This window comes from Stylophora pistillata, chromosome 10, assembly GCF_964205215.1.
Source record: "Stylophora pistillata chromosome 10, jaStyPist1.2, whole genome shotgun sequence".
Lineage (NCBI taxonomy): Eukaryota > Metazoa > Cnidaria > Anthozoa > Scleractinia > Pocilloporidae > Stylophora > Stylophora pistillata.
Genome location: NC_142528.1, coordinates 28,643,323 through 28,662,255, shown reverse-complemented (window position 1 = coordinate 28,662,255; position 18,933 = coordinate 28,643,323). Strand labels below are relative to the sequence as shown.

General features: G+C 38.4%; 3 protein-coding genes, 1 long non-coding RNA gene and 1 pseudogene across 4 annotated transcripts; 3 read left to right on the top strand and 2 right to left on the bottom strand.

Moving 5' to 3' along the window:
- Positions 1-49: 49 nt before the first annotated feature.
- LOC111337238 (large ribosomal subunit protein bL28m) lies at positions 50-2,263 on the top strand. Its single transcript, XM_022943508.2, has 2 exons — positions 50-290; positions 811-2,263. The coding sequence occupies exons 1-2, from the start codon at positions 130-132 to the stop codon at positions 1,169-1,171; spliced, it is 522 nt and encodes a 173-aa protein (XP_022799243.1). The 5' UTR covers positions 50-129; the 3' UTR covers positions 1,172-2,263.
- Positions 1,807-6,207, bottom strand: LOC111337236 (cyclic GMP-AMP synthase-like receptor 1). The gene is made up of 4 exons (XM_022943503.2): positions 4,945-6,207; positions 4,277-4,436; positions 3,611-3,756; positions 1,807-3,219 (listed from the first exon to the last, which is right to left on the bottom strand). Exons 1-4 carry the CDS (start codon positions 5,258-5,260, stop codon positions 2,711-2,713), a joined length of 1,131 nt encoding a protein of 376 aa, XP_022799238.2. The 5' UTR covers positions 5,261-6,207; the 3' UTR covers positions 1,807-2,710.
- LOC148722566 (uncharacterized) lies at positions 4,436-18,892 on the top strand. The gene is made up of 3 exons (XR_015992522.1): positions 4,436-4,628; positions 11,689-12,619; positions 13,481-18,892. It is a non-coding gene; the product is annotated as an uncharacterized LOC148722566 (long non-coding RNA).
- Positions 6,266-7,638, bottom strand: LOC148722568 (uncharacterized; annotated as a pseudogene).
- LOC148722567 (uncharacterized) lies at positions 9,252-10,709 on the top strand. The gene has a single exon (XM_088736237.1). It carries the CDS (start codon positions 9,737-9,739, stop codon positions 10,121-10,123), a length of 387 nt encoding a protein of 128 aa, XP_088592363.1. The 5' UTR covers positions 9,252-9,736; the 3' UTR covers positions 10,124-10,709.
- Positions 18,893-18,933: the final 41 nt, after the last annotated feature.

Below are 18,933 nucleotides of genomic sequence, written 5' to 3'. Positions count from 1 at the left end.
GGAGTGACATGTTGTGTACGAGTCATGCACAGTTGTCAAACAGCTTGACACATGCGCAGTGAACGCCTTGGCTCAAGCTGATTAGGCCTCGATTGAAATTAACAGCCATTGAGAATTCTCCTAGCCATCATGGTACGGCTTGGCCTTGGCTTCTTGGTCTTTGGAAGGACGGTCGCTCAGAAAGCAAAAGGGCGTGCCTTATTGAAAGAGTCTCGCGAAGCACCACATAAAGGTCTTTACCACGGAGAAACTTATGTGTTTGGCTACAGAACAACTTGGTCTGGGAAAAAGTAAGCTCGATTATATGTTTAATAGCTCAAAACTTTTAATTCCACAATACTATGTCGTCCTGTCGTGATCGAGTGCTTATGTGATCAGGAGTGAAGCAAGGGTGCTAAAAATAGTAAAACCTTGAATAAAAAGTGTCCACCGTATCACTCAGTACTTACCATTTAAAGAGCGTCATGTCAGGATGTCTAGTAGCGGACAATACAAGTTCAATTCTCTTTAGGATTCAACAGGTCGAATGTGACAATATTCAATCATTTCAATATTAGGCAAGAGTTCCATATAACCCCATACATTAATTATGCATAGAGTGTTGCTAAGAAACCTTTATATTTAGTCTTTACGAAATGGATTGCAGAATTAATTTATGAGGTTATATGGAACTCTTTCCCAATAGTGTGTTCATTTCCTCTTGACTTGTTCAAATTGTGGATAAATATCAAGTGAAGAGGTGACTTGTGTGAACACTTTAATGATTTATAAACTTTACTGAAATGTCTCAACTATTACCATTTTACACAGAACTCCACGAGTGTGGAAGCCAAATGTGTTCGAAAAGACATTTTACAGTCAAGTGTTGGAACAAGACTTGTCACTGAAGGTCAGTGTACAGGCTCTGAGATGTATTGACGAGGCTGGTGGACTTGACAATTACATCATTAATACACCTGAGAGAACGCTATGTTCTAAATTGGCTATTGATCTCAAGAAACTTATGGTGTGGGTTGTCAAATGTAAAGAAGAAGGTGTAGAAATGGAGCAGATCAGGAGTGAAATTTTTCCTAAACCAAGAATAAGTCGTCATGTTCACATCCCAAAGGAATATACCAACAGATTTTACTTTGATTGGAAAGGACCTCGCAAACAGATGGTGTTTTGTTAGGAAAAGCATGTTTATCAAGCTTAAGAGTGTATAATATTTACTATAGTTTTTAATTTGGAGGTGCAATTTAAGGTAAAAAGACTGAACATGAATAGATGCCTGATTTCCTTCATGGTTCCAGCAGTAAAGTGAGTCAGGTGTTAAGTTGTTGATCAAGTTGCTAGACTGACCAGCTGCACACCCCAATCCCCTGGGAAAATCCTAGGTGGTCAGGGATTTTGCTGTTTCCCAACCCTCCCAGAGTTTTACATTTAATGAAAACTTAAAATCATTCTTGACATCCACGGATGTGAAGGGTATTTAGAAACAAATTGGGAAAATTAGGAGCATTTCAATTTTTCCAGTGCATCTGAGATCTCTTCAATGATCAGCCAATATTGAAGATCTATGAAAACTGCTATTTCTACTGTCAAGGATATCGGCAATTGTCTTAGCTTACTACAAATACATGACTTGCTTGGCTATTAATTTTGCCCACCAGTCACATTAAAAAAAGGTGAGCCTAAGGCAAATAATTGTTATAGTATAATTTGCGCAGGTGCTTTCCAATTCTGTAGTAAATTTGTTTTGTTATTGAAACCATTCTGTTACAATTGTTTTGATAACTCTTGTCGAGTTAAGCAGCTAGTTCCCACTAAAATTTAACAAGTTTATTTAATTCAACCAACAAAATTTCATTTATTTCTTTGAAAAGTGTTAAATAACCTTAGATGTAGAACACCTGAAGCATCTTTTGGGCTCTTCACTCTCCTATCATTTTATTACTTCTTGTGTGGCATCAACAAAAAATGAGGCAACCATTTTGAAATCTAGTGCCCCTACCATAATCACCTTACGCTAGGTGAGTATAGCAAGATACGATGCAATCCTTGACCAATGAGAGCACATGTATCTCTATAATCACCGGAGGACATTCCACTAAAAAGACTTATTCTGGGTCAAGGGATAATAAAGTCACCCATCATCTGGGATTTTCCTAACATATGAAAACCAATTTAAAACATTTTAGCAAGTTTAAGCAAGACATTTACAAATCACTTCCCTCTATTTGTTAAATCAATTTTTTGCCAAAAAAATTTAATTTTTACCACTTTTGCAAATGTTTTAGTTTTCAAGTTACCCCAATATGATAATTCCAAAAGTGCCTTCAACATCAAAGTTAGTTCATCCATATCTATTTCTCCAGCAAATTTTCTGTACTTTTATCAACACTTTTTAAAAGAGAGGAAAAAGTTAAAATCATTAACACCTTTGTATGTAGTCAGATTGGTACTAGCTAGTGCTATTTGATAATTAGCTTTTTATAAACTGCTCAAAGTTTTCAGGTTTGAGAGTAGAGTTACAGTTAGGGTTAGTAAGCAATCACTTATTTCTACATATGATCTCAACAAGCAACTTCATTCATTCCTACTGCTTACTGAACATGACACGTGATGGTTCTGAGCAAAAGTCATACCAAGTAGATTGACCTCGAAGAAAACTTTGAGATGAGCAATCAAACAGTGTAGCTTTTCCAGTTTCTTTTCATGCGATCTGGTATTACTTAATAAGTCTGATTAATACTTGCCCTGGCTGCTTTAGAATTTTATTCACTCTATCAGCTAATTCATCGCATTTCTCGGGGTTAAGCATTTCAAACAAATTCAAATCTTTGATGAAATAATGGGGACATTCCTTTGAGCGCAGACACTTTTCCAACCTCTTAAGGAGGTCTAAGAATCGCTCACTCAAGGCATCTTTGCTCCACTGCCTGGCAGAAGGTTGGGACTCGCACTCATAGAGCAAGAGTGTTTTTAGGTGGTATGACTTCAATGGCTGCAGTTCAAGTTCTTCCCTCAGAGCTTTTAATATTCTGAGAACTTGCCTCCGGCAAGAGTTAACTTCTCCTTGCTCTCCCTGAAGAAACAGCTTCTTTTCAGCTTCTGAGAAGGAGTAACACCACAGAAACCCTCTCTCCTGTTCTATAGGACTGTGCCCCTTTGGCTGCTTTGTAACCAGATGACAGCCCATCTCATGAATGTCATGCACAAGATTCCTTTTTGGCCAACCTTATCACAAGTTAAAACAACAACCAACTTAAGAAACTTCTCTGGAAAAAATCTCTTTTGCTGTAATATCTCTCTCTGACACATTTAGAGTTAAATCAATAGATATGGATAACTAGGAAGTAATATAAACTTAAATGGAAGCATTTGTTAGATGCATCCTTATACAATTGAGAGATCACTGCACACATTTTAACCATTTTGTAACAGCACTGAGCATTCAGAGCTTAGACCAAACTTAGCAATTCTAGATTGCAGCTTTAGTTTTAGGATATAAGGTTACACTACCATATAATGGAAAACTGGGAGATTTCAGGCTGGTTTTATTTCATCAAAATAAACTCTATTATAAAATTCCACTCTGTAACTTCACATGTATTCGTTGGTATATCACCTTTTCTCTGCCTTGTTTTCCATTCTTCTGCATCTTCTGGCCAGGTGTTGTCCTTGATGCCAAGTGTGAGGTCAACAGAATATTCTCTTCCATCTTTGCTGATCTTGAGGGTGACTGCTGTGCCTCCAGACTTAACAGTAACATTCCTAAATTTCAGAAGTGTTAAAATACCATTGTAACTGTTGGTTAGACTTACGCTGTTCCTTTTTTTTTTTTTTTTTTTTTTTTTAAATAAAATACTGTTTTCTGTTTGACACCCTGAACCAACACCAATCTTGACTGTTTTAGATTGCGCATGTTAAGCAAGCAAAAAGAGAGATGGGCCTTTAACAGGTTTGCAAATTCTAGGAATCTTTCATTTTTGAGATATGACATGATGACTGATGGTTTTTGGCAACAGCAGTTTCAAAAACATCAAAATATATTTATAATAAGCTTTTTTTTTTTTTTGGAGTTTTTCCACAATAAAAATCACTTTTTTAACGAATAGAACCACGTCATCATCATGGCCTATAACCAAGAACTTGGTAAATAATGTATATTTTATTACCACGTATGGCGTTCTCGTATCATCGCGTACAGCCCTCATAAGGGGATTTTTATCGCGCTTCTATGTAAAAATGCCAGAGGATTATACTATTGGTATGCTTGTCAAGCTTATTTTACCTCCAATGTCCCTTTGACTTCATATCCTGAATGGCTTCGTCCGCCAGCCTTTTAAAAACTGCCTTAACTCGAGTAGCATTTAGCATTCCTCGTCTATTTACACATTCGTCTCGCTTCCATGGCTTTTCTTCACCCTGGTCAATCATAACCGTGGTGAATCCTGCAAGAGAACGAGAATGATTTCTGCCTGTGATTTGCATGGAAAACAGACAATCAGTTGTTACCTCTTTCCACCTGATATAATTTAATTTATGTTTTCAACAGAGTGAAGGAACAAACAGAAAAACATTTCTCGCGCAAGCTTCTTAATTGTTACTTGCCTGAAATTATCAACGACTTGTGACTCAGAAAGGTAAGGCAAACTTAATCAAAAGGTTCTCGTCGTGCTTTTGTAATCGTTACTGAGACCAAAGGACTAGATAGTGAAAAATTTCCAGAAGAAAAAATAAAAGAGGCTCTGTTTTTGAAATTGGAGTTAGTGACCCTAACTATCTCGGCGTCATCTCTGTGTTCTCTCTCTTTTAAATTCTGCATGTACTACGCTTTTCCTTTGAAGAAATCTTGAGCCTATAGCAGAACTGATCGAGGACTGCAACGATTGTGGCCAGCTTTCGAAAATCAAGTTTAGCTCGTGAAATGTTGGGCGTTTGAACATTGCCTAACCTTACCAATTGGTGGCTCGCTCAAGCCATCATCTTCTTCGAATGGTTCGTCATACAGCTCTAAGTTATCCATGACCAACATCAAGTCGAATTCATCAGGTTCTCCTACTTTAGATCTTTCGTAATAGCTTCCTTTGTGAAAGACGCTGAGAGCGTGGAAGCGGTCATCTTTACGTTTCACATAATCTACTATTCCATCGACGATTGGACGCCAGCATTTTAAGGCCTTCGTTCTGCTGTCACGACGAAATTTGACAACGGTATCAGTAAAGCGATTTAAAGTGGTATTCAAGCTTTCCCATTCATTCATTTTTCCACTCATTTTTTAACACTGTTTCTTGGTTCTCCTTTCGACGGATTTCAGAAGATTACTACTGCGTGTGAAGGTGCTTACGATGGCATTGTATGAAACCACAAAGAACTTCCGGTGGTTTTCTGGGAATTTTCCCTGACTTTTCCATTGACTTCCGGTTAACACACACACCTGCAGACACACTGAGTAAAAGGTTAGGGGAAAAGATGGACAGTAAAAAGTAAGAATAGAAACCAAACATAGAAAAAGAATTGCACGAAAGAAAATTTAGGCAAAGCTATTAGCTCAAGAGCAGAACGTAAGCGGCTATCTTAATGTTTTTATCAATAGTGAGAAAAAAAAATCCCTTCCGTGGTACGGTTAAAAACATCTGTGCGCTCAAGAATATCCCACCTTTGACTACGTTTGCGCCGGTCTTTTCTCGATCCTATACCTAAGATCGATCATCAACTGGTTCAGTAGGCAAGAAACAGTAGCTGGCGTTAATAAAACACTAAAAAATTTCAAGGCAATGAGAAAGCCTTAGAAACAAGGCCTGCCTAACCCTGACCCCGAATTGAATGGCGCTGCGCGTTTGTGACGTCACGAAATTTTGACCCCCTAGAGCAATTAGGACAAACAAACAGGCTTCTCGAGTAATTGAATATGGGCGATGATGCGCCCATCTCTAGTTCACACGCCTCTAAAGCTCGTATTTTAAATCAAAACGACGGTGTTCCTGGCTCAAAGTTCGAGCAAGACCAAGAGAACTATACAAACACACAATTGAAGCGTTAGTTAAAGTGTAGAGGCTTGAAATTGAGCGGAAAATGAGCAGACCTCATCGCACGTGTTCGTGAATGCCTCAAGTCGGGAAAACATGTAGTTGATTCAAGTATAGATGATGGGAAATGGCTTCAGGCGAAGATACTAAAGTAAAGTCGATCGCGTGAAACTTAAGGATCTAACAGTTCAATGTAAAATGGGGTTTGACAGGCCTACACGACTCGCCAGCGCGTGTTTAGAATGGCCTATTCAAAGTTTGGCCCTCACGAGTATGTCTTTGAGCGATCGCCCTCATTGTTAAGACATGAGTGGCGGATTTTTGTATAGTTCGCTCAGTACTGGTTGTTTCTATTAAATGCCAGTGTCTCATGAGAATTTGCTTTAGGTTTGGCACTGATGATTGGTATTGTGTAATAAAAGGCAAGATTCGTTGGTTCGTCTTCGGTTTCTGTTGAATAGCTAGTCTCCTGTTTTTGAAATTCACCTCTGAAAGGGTTGTGTTAATGAGGGCCTCTGGGTAGCCTCTCTTTCGCAAATGTGCTTTGAAATTTACAATTTTCTCTTTGAATATTGTTTGAGAAGAGTTTGTTCCGAGAAGTCTAAGGGCTTCTCCTTTTATTAAGCCTTTCTTAACTCCTTGTGGGTGACAGGAACTATAGTGTGTATACAGAAATGTCTCAGTTTGTTTAAAATGAGTACGCACATCAAGGATTACGTCCTTTTCGAATCGTTTGCCTTTATAATTATATATGTAGGTGTCCAGGAATGTTGTTTCCTTATCGGAAATTTCAGCCGTAAATTTCATTGTTGGATGACGATTGTTTGCTTTTTTAATGAAACGTTCTATTGTTGCTTTGTTTGTACTCCATAGCGAGAAGATCATCGTCTATGTAACGTTTCCAAACAAGCGGTTTGAAAAGGCTTTTGTCAAGGATTTCAGTGTACAGCACAAATATAAGTATTGTAGTTAACACTATCAACTGAGAAATTATGTCTAGAACATGCATTTACCCGGCGTTGACAAAGTTCCAAGTCATGCATGCTTCGGCTTTGGGAACGGTGTGAAGGCTTTCCGACCGTTTTTAAGCATTTCTTTAGGCGGATTAAGCGAATCTGGCAATCTTTCTGGATATCTTGAGTCATTTTTACATGTACCCCAACAGCAATGCCTAGTTGCAACCATTTTAGAAAGTTAGAGCATTTTTTGAGCGAAAATAGTCTTGCTTCTGACACGTTTCGCATACAAGTCCTTGCGAGTGTTTGTCCTAAACTAGCGGGGGGTCCAAAGATGACATATCTATTTTCAGACCTGGCGCGCAGCGCTATTAAAGAGCCAATAACAATCAATGATAGCTAGATGCGTTCCACTTGCACGTCAAACGCGTTAGACTGAGACACGTATTGTTAGACGCGAGGAAAGTGTTGTAAATATGCGTTATTAATCAAGCTTGTTCGATCAAGATAGCTGGATATTGGCCGAGTGTTTTTTTTTTTTTTTTTTTCGCATTTTTATGGACTGAGACGAAGTCAAGGTCCATAAAAATGCGCTCATGTGCGGGATCAATGCGGGCAATCCCAAGCGGGCAAGATGGGTCCATCTTTCTCGCTCGGGTACCGCTTATGGCGTCTCTGTTGTACGAATCCAAAACTGATCGTAAGGAGGAATTGCATATCTTTAACATCAAGCCAGCTCCATGCTGAAACCTTTTTTTTTCAGCTTGTTTCGCTGACCTGTTGCAGTCGGCTTTTCAACCATAATCTAACTTATTACATCGCTCGCAGCGCCCGTGGGCAGGACGAAGCGAATCCTGTGTTCTGATTGGCTACCAGTAATATTGAATATTAAAGAGACTTAGACTAGGTTTACACTAGAGGAGAGTTTTTCGGATTCGTAAATGTTTCTGGATTCATCAATTTTGGAGTATTCGGATTCGTAGGCGTTTACACTGAAAGGATATTCGGATTCCTGACCGTTTACACACAACGACAACTCCGGGAACATTCGAAATGGAATGGTTACCAAGCCCAGTGTTGTTTCGTCGTTCGATTGACAAAGTGAAAATGCTTCCCCCAAAAAAGTCTAGAGTAGATCCAGATGCCACTGAGGCAAATTTGAGCTGGACAGATACCAAGCCATCTACGTCGTCGGCGGTTAAGTGTGGCTGACGTTAAACTTCCTTGCAATAATAATTTGCGTTTCCTCAGAAATACTGCGGTACACATGATTAAATTTATCGCCTGAACCTGCAACAAGATTAGGCAACCGGAGACCGCCAGCAATATTAGCACCAGATCTTCCATTTTGGTTTCACCGCAAACTCAAAAGATTGCAGGCGGAAATAGTATCCGGATTCGTGGAAAAAAGCGGTTACACAACAAAACTTTCCGGATTCAAAAGTTATCGGATTTAAAGCTCCCACTTTAAATTCCGGATTCAAGATCTCCAGAGACATGGCCAAACAAGGGAGTTTTTATTTCGGATTCGTCCACTTTCGTGTAAACGGCAAATCAGTCCGGTACTAAAACGTTTCGGATTCATCACGAATCCGGAACAATTTCCTCTAGTGTAAACCTAGTCTTATTTGTAACACATGACGTACTGACAAAGTTAGTTGTATTTCAAGGCTATAAAGAGTGTGCTGAACCTTGACAGTTAACGAATACAACGTCACACTTTTGAGACTCGCTTTGGTGAACATGATCGTCGCAAGTAAACAAGTTGAGTTGGAGACACATTTTTCGATGGAAACAAACAAAATTCTTGCTAAAAATGAGTACCTACATTTTATAAAAGGCACTGAACACATCTCAAACACTTATCGCTGTACGTTTTTAAAAGTGCAAAGCAATTTGGTATCATCGGTGGATGTCGGAATCAACAGACTACCTGTTCCCGTCACACGTTCTGGTGATTTCCGCTCTCAACAATTCTTAATCTGATCCGCAGTCAAAATTCGTACCCATGCCTTTGATCCGTGCGTGGAATCTCGTTTGGATTGTTAGTAGCTAATATGATATGTAATGCTTTTTAGGCGATATGAAACTTGAGAAAGACTTCCCGAAGAACATTCAATTGCCAATCGTCTTAGCGAGTGTTGTAGGGAGTCAAAAAACCATCACGTATTCATCAAACTTGATAGAGAGTCATTTATTACTTCCGACATCTAAGTGTCACTCACTTACTAGAATAACCAATCGCATGAAAGACACCTGTTCGTAAGCTGTTGGGGCTGTTGCTGATTTAATATGACCGCAAAACATGTTGAGAAATAATCGAGCGAAAAACAATTTTAAACACAGTAACCGAGAAGAAACAAATATGAAGAGAGATCTTTTCAACTAGAAAAAAAGGTACTGGTTTTAAGAAATTTGGAAGCAAAATGAACAAGAGAAAATTCTAGTCTCTTTAGCCACTGAAGGTTTTCTGACGCAAATCCTTAAGCTATGACGCGAGTAGAACAAATGAATTAATGTAAACTTTCAAAATAGGACTAAAGCTTTCGTCAATGAACCTAAAAATATCTCCGCTTCCTTTTGGGAACTTGGCAATTAAATATCTAACTATTAAACGCGACATTGCGTGGGAAAATCCAAGTGGTTAAATTATGGAGGTACTGCTGACTGCAGTACCACTACTCGATTTCGATGCCAGTCGTGTGAATATAAGATCAATCCAACAGCATCAGACCGTAAGATATCCTCTGTTGACAAACAAACACCATGGATAGTTTCAACCACGATAGCTGCACAGGCACCACATTGCCCGACAAGAGAGTCCAGTGGGCGGTTAACTTAGAAGAAGTTCGTTATTTTGTGCCTCCAAATCGCCTGCGAAAGAGTTTTAAGAAGAAAATGACCAAGATAAGAAGAAAGGCAAGCGAAATTACAGACAAACCGCTGCGTATCATAACAAGTATGGGCGAACTGAGCGCGAACGCTGTTCAGAATGGGCTTGAATTCATTCTCAGACATGGACAAAGTGGTTCATTTGACGCAGAACGTGTCACTTACGAAGATCTGATCAAAGAATGGGACAAACTATTCGAAACACCAGGAGTTAGTAACGATGAATCAACGGATGATGAGGACGACGAAAAAATAAAGTAGGACACAGACTTACGGGAAGTCCATCTCAATTATGGTTTATTCAGTTTATGGAAATTTTATCCCTTGCCGTCAACCTTTTGCGGAGGAGTTTCCAAAGACGCAGTTCATAGTGGAACAAGTGACTTAGCGATCAGTCAAGAAGAAGCTTGATGCATAGAGAGTGTTACGAAAAAAAAAAACAATAAAATCAACCAGTACATCGTAAATCTCTTCAAAAAATTATGAGGTCAATAAGGGAACATGTAAATTTTCGCAGCAAGGAGCTTTTATAATTTATAACAAAAAGATTTTTCCTCTGAACATTTTTATAGCAGAAAATTATCAGGCCAACCATTAACCTGCTCGGAAACGCGATCATTTGTATTTATATAAGTGTACAGTAACAAATACAATATTTTAATATTAAGGAAAAATGATTAATACAGTAAACGAGTTCGTATTTTTTTACAACGTTATTTTTGATCAATGTGAATGATTATGTTAATTTCCAATAGGGGAAGCAAGTAATACAGCAAGCGTAATAATCGAAAGTGAGATCGCTTATGTGCTCTTTTAGTGATGAGTAAAGAGTATGCTTCAATTATAACGTGTTATATTTATGTAACGTATCACAAGATTGATTTCACACCTATAGGTCAGAAAATATAAAATCTTTCCAAAAATATGTCGCGCTATTATATTATTTTCCCTAAGGGCACTGGCTTAAGGGGTGCCACCAGAATTAAATTTAGCGTAGCATCCGGGAAATAACCGCAAAAAGATTTTCATTTAGCAGCTGAAAGGAATCGCAGTCTAAGAGACATCTAAGGCCCTCTTCCTTGCAATTGTCGACTGTGCTACAGATACGCGATACATCACTGGCCTGTATATCTATGCTTGCATGGACACAAATGATTTTAGACTATTAAACGTTTTGCCTCTCAAACGGATAAACTGCGTTGAACAAAAAAAGAAAAAAAAACTTTAAACCAGGACACGTTTAACATTCATGAGTATGGACAAAGGGCAATTCGTCAGATAATTCAAACAGGGTTCTAGCTCTCTCGCTCGCCGCCGCCTTTTTTAGCATAGATTTAATACCCGGCTTGTGATAAAAAAAGAATTTTGAAACGCACAACGGACTCTAGTCAATCAGTTAAAAATCAGTTGTTTTAAATGTTGGCGCCGAGGGCGACTGATAAACTGTCATCTTTTGAAGCAAAATAAAATTCCAGCTAAAATGCACATCAAGAACACTGAAGGAAATCAAGAACATAGACTAAGTGTTTTTCTTATCATTTGAACATAAAAAAGTTCTCTCTCGGAGATCAACGATCAATCTCTCATCGAGAAGCGAATTAATGAATTGGTTTTTTTTTTCGGGAACAGCGGCAGGAACAGTGACATTTTACTGCGGCATAAAGGCCTAAAAGGGCGAGAGATAGTAAATTGCTTCTGTTTACTGGATCTGTTGGAGTTGAATATTAAATTGAAAGCTTTTTGGACGCCTCTATATTGTAAAGTTAATCAATACTGACTGAGATCTTGTTGGTTCAACAGACTAATCTAAATAATTGAATTTCCAGCGATCTCTGTGTGATGATGCAAACAAGTCACACTCCGACGAAGGAGTAAATATAAATGGATAACTGATAACAAAATGAAGAAAGTGAAATAGTTGCGGTAAAACGGAAATTGTGTGGCCGGTGTAACCGACGAACCCATAGCTTGCTTCCGCTCAATCAGCCTGAATTTGTGTAACCAAACCTGCCTCAAATCAAAGAATGACTTCTAAAAGGAAAATAGATCAAAAGAACGAACATTGAGCCTTACAACAGAAGATAACAAGAAGACCGTAGACTTTACAACATACTCTGGACTGAATATTATTTCTTTAGCTATTTCATTGAAGAAGCTAAATTTTCAATAAACTGAAACAGATTTGACAGTTCACAAATGGAGTATCCGAATAATTTGTGACAACTTTTGGACCCAAATGTGGATCAAACATATAGCAACTGGTGGCAACAAAACAGACAGCTCGGCTTTAAAATTAAAAAAACTTTTCTTCTTTTTTTCATTCTCCGATGAAGAGACCTGTCTCAAAAGAAAGGACCACCCCCGCAAATTATTCTGATATTTTCTTGTACTTTGTCCGAGATTAGGCCGAGTGTTCACGAACTTTGTTTCCGGTAATGTCGAGGAAGTTCGTAAAACACAGGGGCCAACCATTGTGTTTGTCTTGTTTGGGTTCAGTGATCAACGATAGCTCTTGAGCTTTAAACCTCCTGTGTAATTTTGTGTGGGACGAGTCTACCCCGTTGCTTCCGCTATTCCGTAACTCGATAAATCGGATCAATTTAAAAAAAAAGTGCTGGCGTCATGACGGAAATGCAAGTTGAAAATCCCTCAGGTGCTTTTTTGTTGTTGTACAGTTCAAGTAGACGCAAGGAGAGAACTACTGACTGAAATGATGCAATGGTTAAAACGAAGCACAATTTTCTTTTCTTACGAAAGGTCAGTTTTTTTCGCTATGAATTTTTATTGGCAATGTTTAAAAAGTAAATAGGCTCGACTTACAAAGGACAGAAGTTATCTCGTACTTTCTACCTGTTTCGTAAGACCTTGTTGTTTTACCGGTTTGATTCTTAGCGCAGATTAAATATTCAAAATGCAAGTATCGTAAAGTGGCTCTGACCATCCGTGTCGACCATTTTTTAAAAAATGTTACTGTACAGTTATAATAGTTTTTCTCTTAGAGAAAAGAAGGCCCTTCAAATAGAGGGGGCAGATAACAATTCTAAACTGCTCGTGATATTTAAATGGAGATTCACAAAGTTTAGTCGATTTACTCTCGTCGCTATCAATGTGGGAATGATCAATTGCGACGCCCGCCGAAAATCATGAAAACTGCGCGGGGGGGGTGGGGGGTGGGGAATGACATTTTAAAGCTTCCCATGGTGCATAGTACGAGGAGTAACGAGTATTTAGTCCTCAGCTGCAAAAGCTCTCACTGATTGAGGGGGCGGAGGTGTCCTTAGAATCCTTAACATAATAATAAGCAACTTTTAACCGCATTGGAACAACTCTCCTTCCCTTTATCAAGCTGCAATCATGACACAAAATTAATTATTAATCAACGTGTGCCCTTTTCATAAACGCGTAATCTGACCCACGATTGTTATAAAGAAAAAATTTTAACGCGTACATACATATCTTAGTTTCGCCATTCAAGGCAACTACAATTCTGTAATTGAAACTTTCGCCGGCTTGCCGGGCAGTTTCCTCCTTTTCAAGATTAACTCCTAACACATCACACGGCAGTAATCAAACTGGTTGTCAACTTTTAATTTCATAAAGAATCATGTCTTTACGCAGATCAATGAGTTGTGAATTTACAAGCTTTTGCCATGGCGCTGAGTATAGGCGAGAGAGGCTGAGGCTGAGTCAAAGAAGAAGCAAATCAGCAAGGAAGAAAAGCGTTCAGTGGTCCAATGATCTTGAGGAGGTCCGCTATTTTGTGCCGCATAGAAGCAGGAGCGAGAGTATCAGGAGGAAATTCAATAAAGCGAAAAAGAAAGCGGAAGTTCTCCGAGCTTTCACACTTATCAGCGAATCTAGAGTAAAACAACTACGGCGAAATACGAACTGCTTCGCACATAATTCCGGCTTTCAAACCTTTGAGGAGTATAACAAACAATGGGATTTATTGTTTGACATTTACACGAACAGAGAAACTCACTAGTAACAAAGAGCAAAAGAGCACAGGCTTTATAGGATCTCAATCAGTGCTGTGAATCAGGTTGGCACTGATACAGGAAGTTCTGGCCGGCCAATTTCTACGGTATCAACTGACAGCTGTTCGTCGTCGTTTTTTTTTACATATTTGAAAAACTTGCTGAGTCAGATGTTGACTTCCAAGCTTATTTATTTCTACAGAAGGTGTCATAAATTACTCTTTCTTCACGTGCAATTCGAACAATCGTTTTACGAACTTTAGTGTAAGGAAAGTGACCTCCAATCCCTTTTACTAACAAAACTAGCCAATCTTTCAACTGCCTCAGCTCTTACATCTTTGCCTTCAAAATCCAAGATTAGTCAGCGAACTCGACCGGAGAGAAAAATCAGCTCTCCTATCATGTATTTCGCAATGGATCGACTTAAATATATTATTTCTAATATTAGTGGTGAGCGAGGTTCAAACAATTCTTTTGTATGAAGTGTGCAATTGGGACCTCGCTGACGTACTTCATTTTTATCACCTCGCGATATTTTTAAAATGATTCTTCAAATATTAATGCGTAAAATGTGCGGTTCATACATAAACATAAAAATAGAAATTGGGTTTTTGAAGATTCCGATAATTCTGTGGTTTAAGTTCAAAAGATGGGATCTTCCTTAATTTTATTTCTTCTTTAATCAAACTAACACTTTACCCGCAAGAGGAATCAGGGTAACTACAAATTATCCCCAATGTCTAATATATTCTTTTATGAATAAACGTCTGAAATGTAACAAGTTGAAACTCGGCTCTCCCGTGTCTATTGCTAATCGATTAACGATTCAGATCCATGTTAACATCCACACCACCTCAGATTTCCTCGGTATTTTTTCCTCTGTAAATGATAGATGCATACATGTAATCAGTAGCTTGTTGGTTATTCAGTATATCCACCAATTGGTGTGTGCAATTTGGTGTGCTAAAATTTTTTTCTTGGAAACTGATCCGAAATATGCACAATGAAGTTACATAAGGGAAAAAGAATAATTCGTTGGGAGCGAGACAAATGGAAGGGTGTAATTTCGTTGTGTGGTCTTTCATTTATCTCTCTTTTTACTTTTGGTAAAATTGCGCAACGACACCGCAGTCGCACCGCAAGTACAACAGCTGCACTTCATTTGGTCACGTATAAGCTTCACAATTCATTAACATATCTCATATCTGACGAGTCGATCTACTTCAGTTTTATTTTTGTACTACAGCATTTCATACGAAGTTTCGGCGCCTTACAACGGAACTAATCTGATAGGAGATTAGCTCTTACCACTTACGGCTAATAATAGTAGCAAAACCACCTCAACAAGGACGCAAGAGCGCCAATGGGTGCCAGATAAACTGGTGCTCTGATAATGTTTGAGGTGACATCTCTGACCATGTGTCATACACGAAGACTATGACATATTCTAGTCAACTGGAATCTTATCATAATTTACTCAAAGTGTAAATGTATGTACAAAGCATTTTTTTTTCACCTATGACAGGGGTTTCGTCGTTAACTCTCGGGATAAGAATAAATTTTATTTCATAAAATCTCAATTAGGAGCTTCCCTAACGGTACCAGCCTAAACTTGTTGCAATCGGCACTCAGTTTTTGCATGGGCTTTCCTTGTTCTTACGGTTTTGATCCGATTTGACCCCTTTTTCTGGTTCAAATTTGTCGGGCTAAACTTAACTTTCACCGTCTGACTTGGTAGGTCTCCGGTTTGAGTTATCATGTGGAAACAGCCCATTATTTGGTCTTCCTTAGCCTTTAAGTTACCCGATATCCGGCCTGGTACTAATTCAGTTTAACTCGCAGAAGCTTTCAAGGCATTTAACTGGGTCTACACGAAATATGACCCGTTTCACTTACAGCCAGGGTTTTCATGGGATAATTTATAAATCCTGCAGGGCAAGGAAAGTGAAGTCCCAATAGCTTAAAATTCTTTAAGCTCTGTGCACTTAAAGAGACGAGGGACCACGTGCTGTTAAGCCCGAAGTAACTAGTGAATTGTGACGCTACTAAAACCTTATCAACGCACTCTCACAAAAACTTTTACTTTAGAATTTTCAGAAAAGTCCTTGAATTAGTGGCTTTATTCATTCCTGGAAAGAATTCCCCAAAAGAAAACCTCTCTGTGATGTGGCATTTCTCGTATTACACTCTATTGGATGAACGCTGGCCAACTGTCATTAAACAATTTTCGTATTCAGTTCTCGTACAAAATTTCATGGCGAATACTTTTCGGTCGTCTGCAAAGACCTGTTCTCCTCCAAACTGCTGGACTACAGTGTTAACAAATGATAATGATATGCGCTGCGTCCACGAGTCACTTCGGCAAAAATGAAAATGAAATCTTATTTACGCATGACCACTCCTTGGATATCTTCAGGGCCTGTTTTGAGTTTGTTTTTATTATGTAGCTTACCTTAAGCAAATGAAAACGTGAAAAAAACAAAACAAAACAAAAAAAAAAGACCAAGATTGGTCACTTTGCAGACTTGAAGCTTACACAAATGAGTCTTGTTTACGGATACACAAAAATAATTCAGTGCGCAACCTTTACAAGTCATTTAAGTTTTCTGACGCCTCTTAAGAATTGACAACACTTGAAGTGTATTTACTGCACTTTTCCTACATTTTCATGATACTGGAGTAAAGTTCGTTGATAAATCATTTAGTGAATTGACAAACAGTTCCTTCAGGAAATTGTTCTTTCTTTCAGTTTTTCCTTCCTTTACTTGCAGAGGCGTCCCTTCATGATACACGTTCACTTAAAATATATTCAGGAAGAATTTGAAATTTATGTTAACACTTCTTCCATGCATGAAGCACATTGGAAAGTCGTTTTTATGTAATTTACGTGCGCCTCTAAATAAAGTTAGACGTGCATGTAAGGTTCTCTTTTAAAAAGAAATCAATGTACGTGAATCCTCAATAAGAATGGTACAAAATCAGTTATGAAGAGAAAGAAGAGAGGAAAGAAGTCAACAATGTATCAATAGAACAAATAAACAAACTTTCCTCCCACTATAGCGGCTCAACCTCTTGTGACTTTTTAATGCAGTGAGGCAGATTCAACCAATGGGGATTGACGTTAGGTTAAAAACACCTGCTCAGTAAACATAAATTAGAATGATACCGATGGATAGATACTTAGCTAACGAAAACATTACAGCCACAGGCTGAATTTCGTTTAGATTAACAATAAAACGTTTGAAAAATGTACATACAGAAGTATATACAGAAGATATAAATATATATATACTTCTATTTTTCCTTTCCAATACTTAAAAACCATAAAATATGACATATGCCTGTTTCTTTTTTATATCATCCTGTGAAAACACTTCTGTTTATATTTGCTATGGGAAAATACTCTGGAGGCAATATTGCAGACACCACAAGTTAGACCGACACAGCCGAAAAATGCAAACTTTTTTTTCCCGGAAACAAGAGGAAAACTGTAGCTGTTGTTAGATCACGTACAGCTTCAAAGTCATTTAGTTTAGTTGGGTTTTCAATCAACTGAGTTAAATTATGAAGTCACTATGAAAATGTATGTAATATTCCAGCTCGTTTTAGAAAAACAAACGCTAAAAATAATACAATGCCGTGGGTTTATTTTTATTCTGTGGACAGTGGATGGGGAGTCGAGAAAAACTCTTAATGGCTTCTGTAGAACATTCTGGACAGAGCGACAAAAACATTCGGATGTTAAATGCAAATGAAGAAGGTTGTTAAGTGCAATAAACCTCAGATTCCCTGCGGCTTACCGCAAAAATATACCGGCAAAAAACAATATACGAAGTATTCTCAGTCTGAGGAAGTCATCGGCTGATCACAAAAGAACGTATCGAAGCAAGTAACACGAAACTGAAAGTTCGTGTCTGAGGCAAAATGAGCAAAATGACCCTCACAAAATCCGTTAGTTGTGACCATGTCTCAAATTCGCCGGCAAACTCTGCGAAGCAAGTGCGTTGGTCCGTTGATCTTGAAGAGATCTTTTATTTTACACCTCCTAAACCTCGCAGGAAAAGCATTACCGAAAAGTTACGCGAGTTCAAGGAATTGGCCAACGATCTGGCAGATAGGACTTTTCGCTCAAATGGACACTTTCTTCCACACAGAGGAAGCCGCCGTGACATACACTTTAGAAAAGGCTACATTGCAGACAGTGAAACAGACGTCAATCGACGTTGGGATGAGCTGTTCGAACTTTACTGTGAACGTGTAATCAGCACCTAGGATGACACAAGAATCACGTAACGACAGCTTGGCTGACTAAAAGGAAAATGTCATTTCTTCAGTGAATACAAGATTCCGCTCAAATAGCTTATGACGTGTCAAGATCAAAATTGTACCGACAAAACATTTGGTGAAATTGCTGAAAATGCTATCTATCCTCTGCTTTCAAAAAACTGCTGCGGCGCGAGAATATTAGCAATATCAAAGCTATCACCAAGCAGAAGGAGAAAAAAAGATTGTTAGGGTCCGGGATTCCGATGTTTGCCTTACGTAAAAACGATTGCTTTCGATACAAACTTTAGACAATGTAAGCCACAAATTAAAGGTAAAGCGAGAATTATAAAACATTCTGTTTCGAGTGTCGCTTTTCAGAAGAACAAAATCGGGGACACTTTGTAGCTTTAAATAGCACGCAATTAAATCGCCACATTAAGTTAAGTGACTGCGACAGAGACGACTAATATCAAATGCGGAATAGTAAATTTTAATTGTATGACAGAGGCCGCTTACTAGCCAAATGGGTTCGAGCCGAATTTCAAACTATCAAGGATTGTCAATCATAGCAGTGTTTTTATGCAACACGCTCAAGGAAACAACCCCAAAGTAAAGTGAATGAAATGGCGTAACTCGTATCACGTCACTTGTATTAATCAATTTAAAATAAGCATGCACTTGGGCTTTTAAGGGATAGTCAATGCAAATTCGAAACTAAATTTAGAAATAATCAAAGAAAATTGTAAAGAGAGAAGAAATTAAAGCAATATTACCTTCCTAAACCATACTGGAGTGTTGTTTCTGTTTGCTACTGCAAAAGAAGTTACT

What these genes read in the sequence shown, in the direction of transcription:
- LOC111337238 (XM_022943508.2), top strand. Translation starts at nt 130, where the DNA reads ATGGTACGGCTTGGCCTTGGCTTCTTGGTCTTTGGAAGGACGGTCGCT. An exon ending in ACAACTTGGTCTGGGAAAAA is followed by an intron (nt 291 to 810) that starts GTAAGCTCGATT and finishes CATTTTACACAG; the next exon opens with AACTCCACGAGTGTGGAAGC.
- LOC111337236 (XM_022943503.2), bottom strand. Translation starts at nt 5,260, where the DNA reads ATGAGTGGAAAAATGAATGAATGGGAAAGCTTGAATACCACTTTAAAT. An exon ending in CTTGAGCGAGCCACCAATTG is followed by an intron (nt 4,437 to 4,944) that starts GTAAGGTTAGGC and finishes GTTCTCTTGCAG; the next exon opens with GATTCACCACGGTTATGATT. An exon ending in GAAAACAAGGCAGAGAAAAG is followed by an intron (nt 3,220 to 3,610) that starts GTGATATACCAA and finishes ACTTGTGATAAG; the next exon opens with GTTGGCCAAAAAGGAATCTT.
- LOC148722567 (XM_088736237.1), top strand. Translation starts at nt 9,737, where the DNA reads ATGGATAGTTTCAACCACGATAGCTGCACAGGCACCACATTGCCCGAC.